This window comes from Pelobates fuscus, chromosome 4, assembly GCF_036172605.1.
Source record: "Pelobates fuscus isolate aPelFus1 chromosome 4, aPelFus1.pri, whole genome shotgun sequence".
NCBI classification, from domain to species: domain Eukaryota; kingdom Metazoa; phylum Chordata; class Amphibia; order Anura; family Pelobatidae; genus Pelobates; species Pelobates fuscus.
Window position 1 is genome coordinate 374,834,832 of NC_086320.1, and position 21,073 is coordinate 374,855,904.

The 21,073-nt window shown below is 38.8% G+C and overlaps 1 protein-coding gene across 1 annotated transcript in view; it reads left to right on the forward strand.

The window, feature by feature from the left end:
* LOC134609201 (vasoactive intestinal polypeptide receptor-like) overlaps positions 1-21,073 on the forward strand; it is a 199,478-nt gene that overhangs the window by 129,298 nt on the left and 49,107 nt on the right. The window contains exons 4-5 of the mRNA XM_063452743.1: positions 15,304-15,407; positions 19,348-19,445. Coding sequence (XP_063308813.1) covers positions 15,304-15,407; positions 19,348-19,445 — 202 coding nt within the window. The remainder of the gene's footprint in view (positions 1-15,303; positions 15,408-19,347; positions 19,446-21,073) is intronic.

The window sequence follows — 21,073 nt, forward strand, 5'->3', positions numbered from 1 at the left end:
GAGAGGAGTAAGAAGAACACAGGGAAGGGGGAGGTGAGCAGAAGCAGAGATGAGGAGAACACAAGGAGGGGGGTGAGGTGAAGCAGGGATGAGGAGGACACAGGGAGGGCAGGGTGAGGAGAATATGGGGGGGGAGTGAGAAGAGACTGGTAGGGGAGAGTGGGGGGAGATGAAAGACCACTAAGGGGCAGTGCAGAGCTCTAAGCAGTATTTGCACTGTAAACATTTTTTATCAAAATAAAGTGTGGGTGAACTTAAACTGTATGGCTATGTTGTGGTTCCTGTAGGCCTTGCGTGCATGTGGGGGGTGGGGGGTTGGAGTTTGGGGGGCCTCCATGTCCGTTTTGCTTGGGGCCCCCAAATTCCTTCAAACGGCCCTGGCTGCTTACCACTTGCTCCAGTCTTCTTTAGGTTGACCTCCCTAATATCTCTCTCCATAAAGCCTTGTCTTCTCAATCTGACTTGCCAAAACTAAAAACTATCCATTCAGATTGTTTTTAGTGAATCGTTCTTTTATGGAACATGCGGCACCCTATGACCTGCAATGAATGGAAAAACAATGTTAGTTCATGTCCCATTCTAATGTTAGGTTACTCCTTATAAATGAAAAAAATATAAATGTGTGTCTTCAAAGCTCTAATGGTACCGAAAGCAATCTTCAAGCACCATAATCCATCATTCAAGAAGCACCTCAGCCTGTCAAATTTGGGTATGAGTAGAATTTGACTCTTTATTGTCTTAATTTGAATAGTTTAAATGTAAAATGGTGTAAATGCAGTTGGTTATTCTAAGAAACCCTTTCTGAACATTTTGATGACTCAATCGATTATGTCCCTTTTTTTTCTGTCAAAATGTGATATTAATAAAATTAGACTGTCACTTGACTTGGGTTGAAGAACCATTTCTCTAATAAACCATCACACAATTGGAACCATTGGAAAAGACCATTAAAATGTTACTTCAGGCTAGAGACATCACGTCTTTATAATTATACGAAAGTGTATTTAAAAAAATGTAAATTTGCAAAAGGCGTAAAGGAAAAAAAAATACCCTGCAGTTTTATGCTTTGGGGTGGACCCCATTAATTTTACAAGATGAACTTTCGTAACAACTAGAAAATGGTTGAACTGTTTCACCCAATCAATACTCTTCTAAATTCAGATAGGAGATGTGCCATCATGTGTTCTGTTGGCATCCAGTAAATAAAAGGCACATAATGTCGACATGAGCTAGAGTAGTCCTTGCTGTACCGTATGCCCTCCAACATTGGTGTCCTGAAAACTGGGACAGCGGTGGGAGGGGGAGTAAAGGGGGCAGGCCAGTGGCAAAATCATGTCACTGGCTCTGCCCAAAGAGGCAGACCTTCTCAAAATGGAGGCAAGCCTGCCCAAATTACTGGCCGGTGCCATGCTTGCAATCACACAGAAAAGAGGGTCAGCAGGATTTGGGCCCAAAATAAGGACTGTCCCTCCTAAATATGGACACTTGAGAGTTTTGTGTTTTCTTGTTTGAAGATTGGCACGGGGTTAGTTGGGAGACAGCATATCATACATACATTTTTTGTGAAGACACTTTTAATAACAGTTTGCATAAATTAGAATAATATACACAATAATAATAACTAATTCCTAAATAAAATATTTGTATATTATCTTTTAATCAAGTATTAGCATATGACTGGATCCTTCAGCCATATATATGCACCTTGGGTCCAATTGTTTTATATCCAATAGTTAATCTCTATGGTCTTCCCAGTTTCTGTTTAGGGAGTGAAGCCGGGAAGACCATAGAGACTAACTGACGGTTTTCAAACACTATGTGCAGGGAGTGAAGCCGGGAAGACCATAGAGACTAACTGTTGGTTTTAAATCACTAGGTGCAGGGAGTGAAGTGGGGAGACCATAGAGGCTAACTGACGGTTTTCCAACACTATGTGCAGGGAGTGAAGCCGGGAAGACCATAGAGACTAATAGTCGGTTTTCAAACACTAGGTGCAGGGAGTGAAGCCGGGAAGACCATAGAGACTAACTGTTGGTTTTAAAACACTAGGTGCAGGGAGTGAAGCCGGGAAGACCATAGAGACTAACTGTTGGTTTTCAATCACTAGGTGCAGGGAGTGAAGTGGGGAGACCATAGAGACTAACTGACGGTTTTCAAACACTATGTGCAGGGAGTGAAGCCGGGAAGACCATAGAGACTAATAGTCGGTTTTCAAACACTAGGTGCAGGGAGTGAAGTGGGAAGACCATAGAGACTGTCGGTTTTCAAGCACTAGGTGCAGGGAGTGAAGCGGGGAGACCATAGAGACTAACTGTCGGTTTTCAAGCACTAGGTGCAGGGAGTGAAGCGGGGAGACCATAGAGACTAACTGTCAGTTTTCAAGCACTAGCTGCAGGGAGTGAAGCGAGGAGACCATAGAGACTAACTGTCGGTTTTCAAACACTAGGTGCAGGGAGTGAAGCCGGGAAGACCATAGAGACTAATAGTCGGTTTTCAAACACTAGGTGCAGGGAGTGAAGTGGGAAGACCATAGAGACTGTCGGTTTTCAAGCACTAGGTGCAGGGAGTGAAGCGGGGAGACCATAGAGACTAACTGTCGGTTTTCAAACACTAGGTGCAGGGAGTGAAGCCGGGAGACCATAGAGACTAACTGTCGGTTTTCAAGCATTAGCTGCAGGGAGTGAAGCGCGGAGACCATAGAGACTAACTGTCGGTTTTCAAACATTGTCTGACCAAAGGTGCATGTAAATGGCTGAAACATCCTATCATACACTAAATGTACGTTTTTCTAATTATTTTACATATACTTATTTTTTATTTTTTAAATCTATTTCTTTCCAATACCCGATGGAAGGTTTATTATATTAAAATTATTTTTGAAGTGACAGTTGTCCTTTGAGGGCATTCAAGCACACAGACATCATGTTTTTCCATGTATGTCTCTTTCTGTTTTGCATTTTCTTCTGATGGAATAAACATACACATTATACGAACATGAAGCCTACATTCCCCAGTGAAATCTTCCAGGAAGGAATCTCGCTGGACTCTGACCTTCGTCTCTTACCTTGCACAATAAGAAATAACCCTGTTTTTAGCAAAGACAAGAGGCGTATGTCAGCGACGTTGAGCTTAAACAATACTGACAGCATGAAGATATGATGGGTAAACCTAAATGCCTGAACATAACAATTTGCTGGAGTAAAAATGTTCTTAACTCTTTAAATGCCATTTGGGGATGTAACCTTTTTTCCCTGTAAGAAGTGTGAGTTTTCAATCTGCAATTCTTGGCTTATCTCTCTGGCCCTTAATATCTAAAATAGGCAAATCTGTTAGGTTAAAAGTGCGGTTTTATATATGATGCAGTTTGTAGCTCCATCCATTTGGATACTTGGTAACCTCGTTACTTGTGAACACCCAATGTCTGGGGAGGAATAATTAGTTAATTATGTCAATGTTTACTTGATTAATCTTTTTTCTAGTCAAACTACAAATAACAGGAAGCCAAGAGCCCTGATTAGCTGGCCTCATCTATATCATTCATTTTATGTAAAAAAAAAAAAAAAAAAACATACAGAAATGGGTGGGGTTGTGGAGAAATACAGGGTAAAAGAAAAATGAGGAAGGGGTACTTTCATTTTTGTATTTTTTATTTTATTGATTGCTTTGACGCACCAGACTCAAACAGCTATATGTGTATGTTATTAAAAATAACAGCTATATGTGCAACATAAGCCTTCAAGGAAAATTGTGATCTGGCCTGTCTGCACTGTAACTCACCAGCACTAACTTGGACAGGACATCTTCAATTTGTTTGCTCAGAATGTTAACCAAATCCGTGACTAGGCTTTTATAAAGCATGACCTGTGTGAACAGCTTCTCAAAATAGCAGTGAATTGCTATAAGAATCCTCCAGTGCAAACAGTAAATGAAAACACAGTAAAGGAATTGAAGAATGCTAAGGATGTGTATACGGCTAACACAGTAAAGGAATTGAAGAATGCTCAGGATGTGTATAAGGCTAACACAGTAAAGGAATTGAAGAATGCTCAGGATGTGTATAAGGCTAACACAGTAAAGGAATTGAAGAATGCTCAGGATGTGTATAAGGCTAACACAGTAAAGGAATTGAAGAATGCTCAGGATGTGTATAATAATGTAACGCAGTAAAGGAATTGAAGAATGCTCAGGATGTGTATAAGGCTAACACAGTAAAGGAATTGAAGAATGCTAAGGATGTGTATACGGCTAACACAGTAAAGGAATTGAAGAATGCTCAGGATGTGTATAAGGCTAACACAGTAAAGGAATTGAAGAATGCTAAGGATGTGTATAAGGCTAACACAGTAAAGGAATTGAAGAATGCTCGGAATGTGTACAAGGCTAACACAGTAAAGGAATTGAAGAATGCTCAGGATGTGTATAAGGCTAACACAGTAAAGGAATTGAAGAATGCTAAGGATGTGTATACGGCTAACACAGTAAAGGAATTGAAGAATGCTCAGGATGTGTATAAGGCTAACACAGTAAAGGAATTGAAGAATGCTCAGGATGTGTATAAGGCTAACAAAGTAAAGGAATTGAAGAATGCTCAGGTTGTGTATAAGGCTAACACAGTAAAGAAATTGTAGAATGCTCAGGATGTATATAAGGCTAGCACAGTAAAGGAATTGAAGAATGTTCTGGATGATATAGTATTCATGAATTAAAGGAACACTTGTGTTCACGAATACAAACATGTATTCCTCACACTATAATGTTAAACTAACTATTTAGTTATGAGCATATGGGAAATGCGTTTTTACTCCTCTTTTTTTTCAACGCTGTGCTGGTCTCGCCGTGGATGTCCCTGCCTCCATTGCTGAGAGCATTAGTCTTGATGATGTCAGTCAATCCAATGCGTTCCGCTAGGAAAGAATTGGGAGGCTATTGTACATTTATTTATTTATTTATATTTATAAAATATATTTCACTGGGATGGATATATTGAGATTTCTCTTGTTTTCAAGTATGTCCTGGGTTTACAAAACATTGCATTGTGACAATAGGGTACAATATTACAAAAATACAATATACAAACTATATATATATATATATATATATATATATATATATATATATATATATATATATATATATATATATATATATATATATATATATATATATATGTAGACACACACACACATATATCAATTTAACACATAACAGGTAATAAATATATTTAACCATGACAGGTGCATTCTGTGCTGAGGTATATTGCCATAGATCTCTTAAAAGATTTTAGATTGAGGGAAGATTTGACTGTGTCCCTGAGGTTATTCCATAATTGAGGTGCTCTGTAGGAAAATGAGGATCGAGCCACTTTATTTTTGTATTGTGGTATGCTAAATATCGTGCCAGCAAAACAAGGTGCTGCACCAATTAGCATCTTTTCATTGAATCAATCCATTTCTATGGGGAAGTTTCAGCACCGCCATGCAGAGCGTGGAGACGCTGAATGCAGGTGTTACACACTGTGCAGCACTGAGATTGGAAGCACCATTAGTGACCATCTGAATCACTGCCGCTAGAGGTGTTACTAAGCAGCAATGTAAACACTATCATTTCTCAGAACAAGCAGTGTTTACAATAAAAAGCCTTGAGCGACAGGCTATAGAAACACAAACCACTACATTAAGCCGCGGTGGTTCTGGTGACTCGAGTGTCCCTTAAAATAAAATCTCTCATTCTGAAACTAGATGAGGTAATTGCTTATCATCAGTAGGTACAATTTGTGTTTATGTGTTACTTTGAAACCACACCATATCTCTACGTACATTTGTCAGCATTTTTTGATTGATTTCCTTATTTATCTCCGCTAGGGAATTGCACTAGGTCAGTTTATTTTCACGTCAGTGTGAAAGATCACCTGACGTTTATCTTGAAAAGTGAAATGATGATGTCCGAAATTTGGGCACCACATTTCCTGAACTAAAGGGGGGAGGGGAGGGGAGGAGGAAAACACCTTCTTTAACCCCTGAAGTACTGGAGAGTAATTAACTCAAACCTCCTCTGCATCCAGTTGGCTTAAAACATCTGCCTGTGTTCTCCTCTGTGTTCTCCTCTGCCTTGGGAAATCAGATTATTTTGCCTCTGTTTGTCCATGGCATTCTAAAGGGCACAGCAAGCAACCCACACTCTGCTATGTTTAATAGACACTGACGCGCTCCGCAAGGAAAATGTCACAAGATAATAGATGGAAAATGTGCCTTGTGTTTTATACACTCCTGCTTTCTAGAAATTCACAAATGTGACCTTTAATACAGCTACCATGTGATAATTAAATGCCTGTTACCGCAACATGCTGTTTATATTTACAGCAATGTAATGAAAGTCGATGCGGAATATACTAATGGGGATCGGTCAGATTTGTACGTGTGCCGGTTCTTCGGGTTATCTTTTATCCTGGAATTATAATGTTACCGTTGTGGGTTATTAGGAAGAAATAGTGATCATTTCAAGTTAACTTTGTCCTTGTTTCACCCAGCTCCTCTTGCACCCCACTAAATAGAAAGAATTACTAATGCTCCGGTCTGTATTGATATTACTGTGACCTCATCTCTCTGCTTCTACATAGCTTGAAGGGTGCACTTTATAAATCACTGTTTTAGTAAAAGTGCGCTATTCAATATTGGTGTTACACTATAAAAAAATGATGCACTTTATGTAGAACTTGCTATCTACCGGATAAACATTTGGCACTCAAATATTTTGCATTGATTAACTTTAAGTGCTCCAATCACTTAATTTTTCTTAAATGTATATATATATGTATATATTTGCAGTACACCGACAGTAGCATTTTCCTGACATTTGGTTCACAAAAAGGATGCAGAGCATTCGAAAAATTATATTTTTATACTATATATATTTATTAATGGCTTCCCTCTTTTTCTCTCTATTGCTCAATTATCATTTGATTGGTGAATAATGTCAACATTTAGCAGCAGTCCCCTAGTCATTACCTATCTTTTTACCATGTCATGTCATTTTTTTGGTGCCGTGGACAGAACTGTGAATCTTTACGCAAACGAACAAGGTCAATGTCGTCCTTTGCAATAGTAATTTGCTCTGTTATACATCCATACGGCACTTTGGAGATACTTATTTACCCAACCGCCAATCAGCATATTCAGACAAATTGCAATTCAGCCAAAATTGAGTGCGCAGATCTAGTGTTACTGAGATGAATACACTTCAAAAATCCAACCATTGAAAGTTATCTCTTTATTTTTTTATTCACAGTAAAATATCTTCAAAATTGTTCATTATTAGTGATTCTGAGCTTTGTAGAAGCTGTAGATGCTGTACTATTTGATATACCCAAAAAATGCTAAACTTTTGGGGAATTTAACAGCAGGAAATATTCATTAAGTCTCTAATCATTTATATTCTAGTCTATTTTGTTTCCTCATTCTTTAAAAATCTGATATATCCTTGAAAAACAAAGCGTGAAGCAGTATCTGCGCAATATGACAAGCACACATAGAAATACTGCTACCAGCACTCTAATGAGCTTTTAAAATGTTGAGTGTTTGGTCACTAAGCATTCAGCTCTGCGAGAGTTTGTAGGTCAATCTGTTTCTGTGATTCTTCTCTTCACTCAGCTGTTATTAATAAATTGATAGCTTCTTTTTTAAACGTGGTATTTTAAGACTATTCAAGAAAAGTTTAATTAATTCTTATGTGCGGCCGTATAGTGTTTATTCACTGACCCAGGTATTATTCCGTAAATCAGGAATATGCTTCATTGCCAACGCAATCAGCTCATCACCAGAGTGACATCTGACATCACTGCATTCAACTCACCCAGTTTGTAGAATCTCATACATACGCAAAGAAATGTCATCCTTAACTTGGTTTTGCTCCAGTGTATAATGTTTCTCTAGTCAAAGCAGGTGAAGCTGCTTGTGTGTTTTGCCAGTAGGTATGAGAGTTTTTGAGAGGGAAGATGCATCTTGTTTCATAGCTACTGCTGGTGCACCAACACTCTCTTTGGTACCTGCGCAATAGCCGATTTGAAGGTTAAACAAGAAGGTTTCCTTCTTATTTAGCATTATGGTGTGAATCAGTCTCAGTATTTACTTCTGTGCTAAGATGTCTATGTCAGATCACTCATGTTTCACTCACTTTCTGAAAAGATTGGACTTTAAGGAAGGGGCTGACCAGGAGAGGTGGAGAACATGGTGGTATGTTGGTTTTGTACTAGAGTTGAGGTAGGAAACCTTCGGCACTCTGGAAGTTGGGGACTACATCTCGGTTAATACTCTTACAGTCTTATGGCAAAACATCAGGGGTCCTCAATATCTGTAGTGCAAATGGTTGACTACTTCTGTACTAGAGGTAAGTACAAACATCTACCTCTGTACTAGAGGTAGGTAGTACTTCAGACACATGTATTTCTGCGTGATAAAACGTGTTGTGTATGTGATCTCCATGTCTCGTTCCTATAGCTTGTGATAGAATTTATCATCCATTTTGCATCGAGTCTCCATGATTGCAGATTGATGACTGACTTAGCCGAATATGACAAAGCGTGCAAATATAAACATGGGTCAGTCCCAGCTTGGGGAGGGAATAAGTTATTGTCCTTTGCAACCTGGAGTGCAGAAATTACTGTATAAAAAGCAAAGTTAAAATACAGTGACAGGGCTCCACAGTCACAAATAGTGAGAAGGATACATTTACCAAAACGATGAGGAACGCATAAAACTCACATGAAAGAGAAAAATATAAAAGATCATAGTGCATCAGAGGTGTATGCAACAAACCGGCAATCCTGGGGACTAAGCCTATTCTAGGCATAAAGCGCAGTTGCACATATTGATTATTTCAATTGTGCCATTATCTTTGTGAGTGTTTCTTTTTTCGATTTTGAATGACTTACGTCTATTAAAGTTTGCACTATGATCTTTTATATTTTTCTTTTTCATGTGAGTTTTATGCATTCCTCGTCATTTTGGTAAAGATATCCTTCTCACTATTTGTGACTGTGGCGCCCTGTCACTGTATTTTAACTTTAGTTTTTATACAGTAATTTCTGCACTTGTTTCTTAGAGGGATTTTGGAGTGTCCCTATTTTCAGTGACCTGTCTGCACAATATTTGCACCTTTTTATCTCACTGCCTGTAACTTGGTCTCTTTGCAACCTTGAGCCTGGAAATTTCTCTACTACTAAACATGTTGCAATGTTGCTAATTCAAAAAATATTTTGTTTACATCACAACGAATAGTTCCTACATGTTAACTGTTAATCACTTCCAACACATGATTCAGTCCGTGGAAAACACGAAATGTGATATTGTGTTGGACAGCTACAGGCCTCCTGGGAATAAAAAATTGCTCCATTTTATGGGCTGATATTTCACCAAGCTCTGCCAAGAAACAAATACAATTAGACCATTTGGGAAGCTTTGTTTATTCTTTCCTTAATATTATTTAGTTTTTTTTTTAAAGATATCTGGCAGAATTTCAGCAGTGTTAGTGTTTCAGAAGAGACGATAGTATTGTACAGTTTTGTGAGACACTTGTAAAACACGAGACAAGAACAAAAAACAACAAGCACAGCATATTAATTAATTAATTAGTACTGCCTGGAATTCATGTTTAAATTATTGGGGCATTTAATGTCTCCTGGGAACATGGGATTGAATGAAAACTCCAGAAAGCAAAGAAGTGGGTTTGATGACTCAGGAACCTTTAGCTTTGTTAATTTGTGTTGAAATGGTAGGGACGTACAACATTTTTGAATTAATATCTCTATAAGTGCTACAGAGGGGCAAAGTACATTTATTTTCCGGAGGTCTGCAGCAGTCCGTAGATATCTAGTTGAGATGTAGACTATGGATGATAGCAGAGTCTGCTTCAAGGCTCCAAACTGCATCTTGTTTTTCCTCCCCAGCATGCTTTTTGAAATGCACAGAAGCACTAAAGCTGTCTCTGCTGCAGATTAGCTCCCTTGTAACCTGTGGTCTCCTGTGGTTAGTCAGGGGAGCTCTTATGGAGTCCGATGACACCCACCAACGTAGATTCTCTGCAGCAGGTCACCATGGTTGACCCAGTGCCGTAAATTTGTCAAGCTCTAGTTTATAAAACTTTGATCACCTATTTATTTTTTCATGTCAGCACAATATATTGGCGCAATGTGTTGTGTATAGTGTTTATTTATATTTCCTTTAATACATTAAACTTACTTTGTCAGTTGACCTTGACCTCTCTATCGTATTAGTTATGGCTGTCACAGCCGGAGCTCTTCGCTAGCTGATTGCCGTGTGACAGAAACAAAGTCATTTCACTGCAGATCTTAATTAATCATATGCATTCCGTATTGGTGTTTGCGGGGATTTAAGGCTGTGTAAAAAGGATTTGTTCATTTTTTCTATGATTCATATACGCTTATTATTTCATTGCTCTATGCATAAGTAAGTTAGTTAAGTATATAACAATGAAATCCACTGCATTTCATGAAACAAGAACAATTAAATCTACTCTCAAAGAGCATCTAGTACTTTAACCATGTGTACAGGTAGTTTCCATATTTTCTATCCTCCCCTCCCCCCATATTTACAGCCTTGTGTAGTAAATAATGAAATAATAACTGAGCTCCACATTATTTGGATATTCATCGATCCTACTTGTTTTATGGATATATAGGGTTATTTACTAAAGTCTGAATGGCCCCATACCAAACGGCAAAACCATTTGGCTGCAAACAGGACCATTCGGAGTGCAGAATCCAGACATTGTTTACACTATTTAACAAAATCTGGATTTTGCAGAAAAGGTTCTGAATAAGCCCAAATTAGGTCAAGACTTCAGCTAGACCGAATAATATCGTACAACTAAAGTGTGGACTTGTTAAAGGGACACTATAGTCACCAGAATAACTACAGCTAAGTATAGTTGTTCTGGTCAGTATAGTGAGTCCCTTTTGTTGCTGTAAACACAGTTTTTTCAGAGAAAAGGCAGTGTTTACATTACAGCTTAGGGACACCTCCAGTGGCCACTTCTTAGATGGCTACTAGAGATCCTTACTGTGTCAGTGCTGCACAGTGTGATTTAAATTCAGTGTCTCCACCCTCTGCATGGAGACACTAAACTTTGCTGCATCAATGCATCTCTATGGGGATATGCTGATTGGCCAGGGTGGCAGTTAACTCCTCCCCTTGCCTGCCTTATAGGCTGAGATTATCAGAATTGACAATTCTGATGATGTCAGCAAAGCAGGCAGATCAGGGGCAGAGCCAGAACTACCAGACTGGAAGAAAGGTAAGATTTTGCTATATTTAGGAGAGAGAGGGGTCAGGAATATATGTTTGTGTTTCTGACCCTGTAGTGTTCCTTTAAGATCTGGGTACAGATGCTTAAAATGTTAAAAAAAAAAAAAACTGAATTATTTTCCTGCTGGCAGCGCTATCAGTGATCTGTCTGTCTTACATTACTTAATTTAGATTCCCTGCACACGGTGACCATGGTTGTTATAGGCCCCATCCCTGTGGGATTGAGCCTTTCTGATGACTGTTTAGCAATGGCTACCCAATCGCTAGTTTATATGTCTCCTTTATTATAATATGTGGGTCATGTTGACCCCATAGGCATGTTTTGTAACCTTTTTAATGTTGTGGCTGGTTAGCAAGCACTGGCCAGCCACCACACTGTTAATCTTAATGCTGCCGAAGGTTATTTAACAACTTCCCCGCTGGCTGCTAGTGCGCTTGCAAAAAGCAAGTGAATGATAATTTGGGAACTTGCGTATGAATCAGATTTTTATTTTTTTTTAATCAATGCTTCATAAATATTCCGGATCCTATACTTAGTACAGGGCTCAAATGTGAAAAGCAATGATTTTCACACAGGTACTGAAAGCATTCGGCCGATTGAGGCAGGTTCGGTCGGGATGGGACATTTTTGGCATCAGAAAATATGAGAATTGCCATACTGGTTAGAATTCATCCATTTTCACTGGATTTTATGCATCCAGACAAAATACGTTTAGTAAATTGCCCTGATAATTTCATTGCAATGTGTTCCTTATTCCAGGATAATTCACTAAAGTGAATCCAGAGAGATTTTAAAATTTAATGTCAAAGTAACCAAACTGGCAGCATAGCTGAATTAGAGATTTTTTCCAGTTTGGCTATTTTATCCGTACATTCTCAATCCAAATTGCATTCACTTTAATTCTTACATTAGCTAATAATCCTGTTAGTGTCTGCGGCCGTGGCAGTTTATTTATTTATCAGTGTGTATACCATTTTAATAAATACAGCTGCTTGTTAGAGTAGGTATTAAGATATTTCGAAAGGGTTATCAATTTTAGGACTGCATTAATCTCATTACAACCTTGTTCTTTTTGATGGTGGCCTTCGTCATGTCATCCATAGCTTTGGGCAAAATACATTTCTGCTTCAGCATCAATCTCCGAGCTACCCAGATGCATACAGAGCCATTTGTCAACTTGTCACTGTACATAACCGAGACAAAAAGTATCAGATTGATCAGAGAATATCAGTGGATTATGCTATCTACATGCTCAGCGAAGATTATAGGAGACGGCACACAATGCATTAAACCAAACTGATTTCAACAATGCTACAGTAGGTCAATATCTCAAAGTGGATCAACATTCTAATGCGGGATATTCATACAATATAAATAAAACCTTACCAGGGTTTTCTAGAATGTTAATTTGTTACCAAAAGTATGCAATTCTAAGATACACCGCTTTAAAGAAAAGCTTTAAGCTCTCAGACTGTCCTTTCTCACACGTAATAAAGAAAGGAAAATAAGCCTTTGGCGTATTTCCAGCAATGCCCACAATTAATTTCCTTTTATTGGTAATCGGGTATAATTGTTCTATGAAGTGATCTAAATCTTCTTAGGCCTCAATAAAATAATTTTGGATAAACTTTAAAAATATTTTTTTCAATGTATCAAAATATAAAAAAAAAAATATTGCATATAAAAATATATATAAAAATATTTCATAATATTCAATCATTTTATAAGTTTATCCTATTATATGAAATAATTTGGAAGATTTATCCAAAAATATTAAATGGAGGCCTTAGTTGGCCATAAAGTGTCACTGCTATTCTCTGTAAAATCATATCATGTATATCGTAACTCACTGTTTCCTTGCCAGGACATACTGCTGGTTTGTTCTCTCTGTTGCTAGACATTTTACTGCTCTCTGACCATCTTTGCATTCTGATATAAATAGCACAACTCCCAATTTTAGTGTCCTGTGAATCGACTGAGTGATGTCATCACATTACCATCTATGCCCACGAATGGGCAGACCCAACCGGAAAGGGGGCAGGTCCACCCGAGTTAGAGACAAATCAGCCTGGTTTGAATAAACAACACGCTGTCTGTCCATCACTCGGCTGGCCCATTGAGGGCAGGACATGCAGGCAGCACTGTTTCCATGACACAAGTTCGTCTTTTGATATACATGATTGTTGGAGCATTTCCCAGGGGTCTCCAAAAGCAGGACAGAAGTGAACTAAGGCGGGAAGTCAGGATTGAATCTGAGAAACAGGATTGTCCTGCTGAAATTAGGACACCACTCTCCCTCTCCTTTGGGACCAGTGGCTCCCGTGCTTGTGCAGCTCCTTACTGCACCCTCGCATTGTTTAGTGATGCGGGCCGGAATGACGTCATATTCCGGCTCTCGGCATCACCAGATAGGGTGTACAAGGGAGCAGTGAGGAGCAGGAACAGCCACCTGACTTTCTCCCACATGTCTACTCTATTTCGGCAGAGTAGGAACCTAATGTCCAAGTAAACAGGTGCCTTCTCTGCCTTGGTTAGAAAGTGGCCACACCTGGGGCCTTAAGGTGGCCAGACAGTAACCTCCTGGGCCCTCTGTCATTGTCTATTGGGTGGCTTCTCGTGGTGCCCCCCACCCTCTAGCGCCCAGGATCAAACCTGTCCTGATGCACCTCCTTAAGACAGCATGAACAATTGAGTAATTTGGAAATGACATATACACAATGTAGGCTTGTGCACATTATCCTACCGAACCCATGTGTATTTGGGATAATGTTTATTTACAATTGTTTGACATCCTGAAAGGTTGGCTCACTAGAGCACGCTCAGTGCCCTGAATGCAGGATACACCCTTTATTTCAGAATTTGATGAGGTCTGCTGGTGGCATACTTAAAGTGGCACCATTACTTCTCAAGTTTCACATTGACGTGATTACTTCACTGAAATCCAAGCAGATATAAAAAATAAATAAATACAATGAAGTAGTGCTTACTTTTTCTTGTCTCCGTTCCATGTTCACTGTTAGGCAGCTGAGGTTGATGCGATGGAGTAAAACTGAATAATGGCATTGTGTTAAATCTAAAACCACAAATTGGTGATAACATACAATTTTATATCCATTGCATCTTAAACAGCTATCTTCATAGAAAAATCTGATTAATAGTTAACAGGAACAATGGACAAAGGGAATTAAGGAGTAGAGGAAAAACTAGGGAGGAGGTGGTAACAAACTCTGAGGCATGGAGCACATAAGGACCAGTTCGCTGGTGGCATCCTCTTTGGAAGATGGTACCCGGGAGGGAAAAAATGTAGATTGAAGAACAGGTATCAATTATTTATCACTAGTCATGACTTCTGTGATGTGATTGCAATATTCTCATTCACAGAGCTACGTTGTTGCAATTAATCTGCTGGAGAGTGAATGTGTAACTCATACAGACACAAATGTATAAGTAAAAACCAGGAAATGTGAAGAATTGATAAGAAAAATACAACATTTACAGTGAAACGTGGCAAACTGAGAAACATTCTCCAACTTTGGCATACAATTTCAATCCTGGGGTCGATTTTAAACACTCTCAAATTATTGAATAACTCGGTTAAAGTAATCAATATCTAAAAGAGCTTTTACAAAAAAAGAAAAATATCCGATTTCATTTTCTGTGCTATGTTTATAAAATTAAACACACAGCCATTTTATATTGCCATTAAAACAAGTAATAATATTGTATTACTTTAGTGAACCTTTAATGGTAAGAGCATGCTTAGTAAATATCAGTTAAATGTTGGACTTATACTACAATTCCACTAAAACATAAACGCACATATCCTGTGGCAAGATAGTAAACGCTTGTGATTTAATTGCACAGACTGAGGTCAAACTAATTATAGCTACAAGTAAGAGTAGTTTCATTACACGTCTGTGAAGACTCCACGTGCTGTGTTTCACATCAACATAATAAATTAAAGTTAAATCTGTTTGCTTCCAGGAAATATCTCCAGAAACTGCACAGACGAACAGTGGTCAAATCTATATCCGGGTCCTTATGATGTAGCCTGTGGTTACGATTCTAACAGCACTCAAACAGAGGAGGTAAGTTTCTCCTGCATTAGATTTACAAAGGGAATGGGAATGGCATGTGATTTGTCCGAAATTACTAGTTGAGTGGATAACCCCATGCATGTCCCAATCCAACTAACTCAAGATGTTAGCACGATCTGCGCCCCCAAAATCCATGCCCCCTCCCCACCCCCACCCCCATTCTTCATCTTTGAAGTCAACAGCTCTAGACAGCCCTGGTGTGGATAAATCAATGGATCTATTCTAAATAATAGGTTTGGTAAAAAGTCTGGACCAACCAAATGCCATCAAGTTACTAGGGTAGGTATATTCATCCCTCTGTTACCACTAATATTTACCTAGGAAATGACCATTTAGCATTTTACACATTTTTAAGTGGGACAATGATTAGAGGAATCCAGCTTTAGCCATCTCTCAGTTATCTTGGTGGGAGCTAACCTTGACTCATCTCTTAGTAGGTTTAAATAAAGACTTGATTGTTTACTGTGCAAAAGAGGTTTTTGGGAGACGTACTGCATCCAGAGTAAATAGTGACATGTAGGTATGTACATTTACTGCAGATTTTAATGGTGTCCAAAAGTGTCTGATTAATTATTTGCTTTTAGATAATTAACACTTAAGACTAATGGCGTTCTATGCTATTATCCATTCTTATCTGTAGCAATCTGACGTTTTAAGGAATATCCTGCTTATATCGAGTCTGTATAAACATTTTTACATTCAGCAGGTACCATTGCCAGAGAAAAGGCAGTGTTTACATTGCTGCCCAGGGACACCTCCATTGGCCGTCACTCAGACACCCACTAGAGGTGCTTCCTGGGTCACTTTCAGCATCTCCACGCTCTGCAGGAAGGCGCTGAACTTTCCCCTTGGGTTGTTTGAGACAATTTATCTCTATGTGAAGATGTTGATTGTCGCAGCGTGGTGTTTTGCCGCACATGCTTGATAGCATCCCAATGCTTTCCTATAAGAAATAATTGGATTGGCTGAGATCATCAGCTTAAAAAGTGAACCGACCTATAAGAGAAGCATTGCAGTTCCCTATGGAACAGTCTCTGAAGTGAGAGAGAGAGTGAGAGATACATAACGATTGCTGTTCCGCTGTGGGTTCTGCTGGGCGCAGGCCTCTTTGCAGCAATAAATCCAAGTCTTGTATCCCACAATGCCTAGTTTGAAATATGTTTAATGTGGTTATGGTTAATGTGCAACCACTACTGCAACCATACTTATAGTTTATATCTTCCAAAAGCAGCATATCTGAAAACCTTTCAGTAAAAATAGCATTGTTGCCGTACATTCTGTGCACAAAGCTGCCGGGAGGAAGGGGGGGAGGGGGGAGCAGGGGGGGTTATATATAATCATCGTGTCTCTGTAAGAACTGTGATGCAGTTACGATACAATTTGTGTTTGTGCTAATGTGTGAAAGGGTTCCCATCAGTAATGTATCCACGTGTGCTCCTGCTGTGACAACATAGAAAAGCTATCTAATTATCTATTTATAAAGTTTGATTGCACATTATGTATAACATTGGATGCCATTTTTTAAAATCATTTTGTTGAACTACAATTATCTCCGATACTGTATCTGGCATTATGTGCACTTTAAGAACAGTCATAGATTTATCCAAATGAAATGAATAAAACGTCATAAATCTGCCCGTTTTATTCGTATTCATACACCCAATTTAAACATCCATACAGAAGTACAGGTAATACATATTACCAAATAGATCATGCTTAGTGTTAGTGATGACATCTAATTTTTCTGAAATTAGGACATATTTCAGAAGCGCCATCCAGACGTACAACCGAGCAAATGACTAGCATGAGGGACGAGCATGTTACGAGCAGTTTGATTCAGAATTCAGAGTTTTTTGTGCACCTGAATCGTTTTTCCCAAATATTTGTCATGGATGATATTCAAACGAGCCAAACCATCAAATTAATGAGTGTTTGAGGTCCGAGCTGAATTTACATTTTGGAAAAAAATCGTTTGACTGAACCATTTTTTTTCCGCCATTCGCAAGTCTATTATTCACTAAAGTGAGAATCGTTAGAATTAAAATTAAAAGGAAATTTCGGATTAAAGTCCGAAGTAGTAAACAAAGAAAGCTGACTTTTTTTCCTAGTTTGGCTATTTTGGTCTTAGATTTGCAATTCAATTTGAATTCACTTTGAATCCCTGACAATAACCCTGTTTATGTTCCGTATACGTGCAGAAAAGATGTATGGTATATAAACTGTGAGAGATATTGCTTGGCTACAGAGACCATACAAATGTTAATTCTATTGAAAACATTTTCCACTGATACATGTGATCAGCTCAGGGCTGTCCTCTGGGAGCCACTCTTTACATTGGATGTACATTTCATTACATTTACTCTACATTGCGGTCTGAATCACAGATTGAGATGGGAAGAAATGAGATTATACCAGAAACAAAGTATTGTTCTTTTCAACATGGACAATTCAAATGAATTTGCTATAATTGCATTAACAGCTTAGTTGTGTAATAGATCATCTTTAAATCAATCGTCCCTTTCTTCCTCCTTAACTACAGTCAACTGGAAAATAGATTTAAACAAACACATGTGCAGGTCATTATGCATTGATTGAATAGTCATTTACTATGATTTATTTATAGGGAATATACTTGGGATGATAAGTAACAGGTAAAGTATTAAAAACCTAGATGGAGTGCGGAAGACTAGCCTCTTCCAAATCTCCCAAAAGTAAAGCTCCTGAGATTACTAGAATCGGACACCAACACTGTATACACATTACAGCTTCATATTAATTGATTAATCTGCTCCATATAATTTAAAGAAACACTGTAATTAAATCAGACAGGTACATAGAACACTTTTTGGATTCTATCGTCCAAATACAAAGAATCTTGGATACACAGGATACACGTCCAAATCATTTAGAATATTAGAATTAATACAGTGTCCCTGTTTGCTAGGAAAGATGATCCTTGAAGAGATGTTTGAAGGAACAATGGACAACCCAAATACAAAAAAAGAAGAATCGCTATATAGTAGATAACCCCCAAATGAAAGCATTTAATTATGCATTTTTTTTAATTTGGGTTATATCTAAAAACAGCTTGCAAAAGCTGCAGTTCTCTTGTCTGCAGCCTTTGCAATCCCTCCCCTTCTAACCCCGCCAAGACTTTCTTTGACTGTCCAATCACAGACTTCTCAATGCAGCTCAATGAGAAATCTTTGCAAGGCCAGCGCTCTGGGCAATTTCTGCCTCTTGAGTTTAGTTCCACTGAGCTAACCAAACCTGGAAGTAACAGGACCGGGTGTCTGATTGACAGCCAGGGGGTGTAACAAGGTTAATTTATAAAAGTGCCAATTTCTATTGAAATCGGAACTTTTTGTAAAATGAAAAAAAGAGGAGACACTCTTCCCAGATAAAGCATTTCAGCAAGCTAAACTACTTTAGGGGTCTAGAGTTAGCAAGGCATGGGGAATAGGTGAACCCATGGAGACTCTGATGTATGTACAATTCTAGATATTTATCAGAAAAGAGAATTTGAAGAAATTGACTGACAGCCTTGTTTTACTGTGCACTACAACATAATATTTGATCAGGAAGTGTAATGTTTTCTCAAAGATATTATTGGTTTAGATTAAAGCAGAAGAACGTTGGGGTTACAGAACAGAACACTGCATTAACACAAAAATGAACACACAATCATCAACCCAATCTAGCTCAAAGACGTATGTTCATTTAAGGTGTGCCTATCACTGCTAAGGTGTGCCTATCAGGGTAAAAAGTGGAGGAGTCAGTGATGGCTTTCCTGGGAGCTGCAGGACCATTTAAATAAATCTGGGATGTCTTGGGATAATGTCCGAAAAGTATTACCTTCCATACATCATCCTTAGTTATGGTCACTAGAGGTCATTGTCCCCTATTAACCAATGCGTTCTTTCTCCTACAGGCAGCTTTCTTTGGGATGATAAAGACGGGTTATACCATCGGACATAGCTTGTCTCTCATATCTCTTACAGCAGCAATGATTATTTTATGTATATTCAGGTAAGAACTGAGTATGACTATAAATGTATTCAATGTTGATGGTGCTGGTAATAATTAACTGTTCTGTAACAAGAAATGAATAATGAACTGACATTTATTAATACAGGGCTAAATGTGTACAAGTATATTTGTGGTGTCAAGAAATACATTATATCTGCATAGTAGACTATATTATTATTATTTTATTATTTATATAGCGCCAACAAATTCCGTAGCGCTGTACAATGGGTATATCTGCTAATATCTGCTATAAATAGGATTGGGATGTGTTTTTTTTTGTTTTTCTTTTTACTATTATGCGATAGGCATGTCTCAATATAAGTAGCAGTATGGTACCTTGACGTGACGTTGATAAGTTATAAATGACATGATGACTAAAGGTAACATGCTTTGGTCTGAAGGTAACACCTAAATGTCCTTCTCCAGTTAACAAAAACCTGGGTATCTCTCCATGGTTTGCAGTGGGTCAGATTAAAGGATAACTCCAACCATCATAACCACTACAACAGGCTGTAGTGGTTATGACATCAGTGGTACCCTGGCCTGGTTCTCTAGTAATAGGGCAAACAGTTTAGCAACAGTTTGCGCTCTAATTTTGCTCCACGCCGGGGGTCCTTCCAGCTCTGATGACATGCTTCCAGCTTCTGCAGTGCTGTAGAAGACAGAAGCCAATCCATTCACCATTCATTGGCTGCGATAATCAGTTGACCGCTCTGAGCCATTAATTGTACATTGTGCATGAACATTTGCACAGAATTGTCAGCGTTCGAGGCTGACTAATGACGCCGCAATTATGCTGCCGGAGGTGGAGTTACATCTCTGGCAGCAAAAGGGTTAAACTCCCTACATACTGCATTTCCTAGTGAAATTCTGCACATACAGAAAACAAGCACCATAACTAGAGATGTCCCGAATGGTTCGCTGACGAATAGTTCCTGGCGAACATAGCTTGTTCGCGTTCGCCACGGGTAGCGAACGTATGCGATGTTCGGTTCGCCCCCTATTCGTTATCATTGAGTAAACTTTGACCCTGTACCTCACAGTCAGCAGACACATTCCAACCAATCAGCAGCAGACCCTCCCTCCCAGACCCTCCCACCTCCTGGACAGCATCCATTTTAGATTCATTCGGAAGCTGCATTCTTTTTTTTTTTATTCTTTATTTTTATTTTGGTTGGGCATAAAATAACATTGGGCTTGCACAGCTCCAACAGCTGTTGCAAGCATTTCTTTGACAGGCATTGCAAACATAACATGGTATAGTGGGTACTCACAGCATTTATATCTATATTTGCTTTGTTATCTGGTGCCGCACTCTAGCAGCCCATGAGGATGTAAGATTAACCAGCTAGTGTCCCGTACGGGCATAAGACAGACAGTACAGTATAGCTCGCTAGTTGCCCATGCGGGTGTAGGCAACAAACAGTAAGATATATCACTCTGGTAACTCATGTGACGTTAAAGGTAAGGCACAGTGATAATGCTCTCTGGTAACTAATGTGATGTTAAAGGGACACTCCAGGCACCCAGATCACTTCTGCTCATTGGAGTGGTCTGGGTGCCAACTCCCACTACTCCTAACCCTGTAAGTGTAATTATTGCAGTTTTTTATAAACTGCAATAATTAC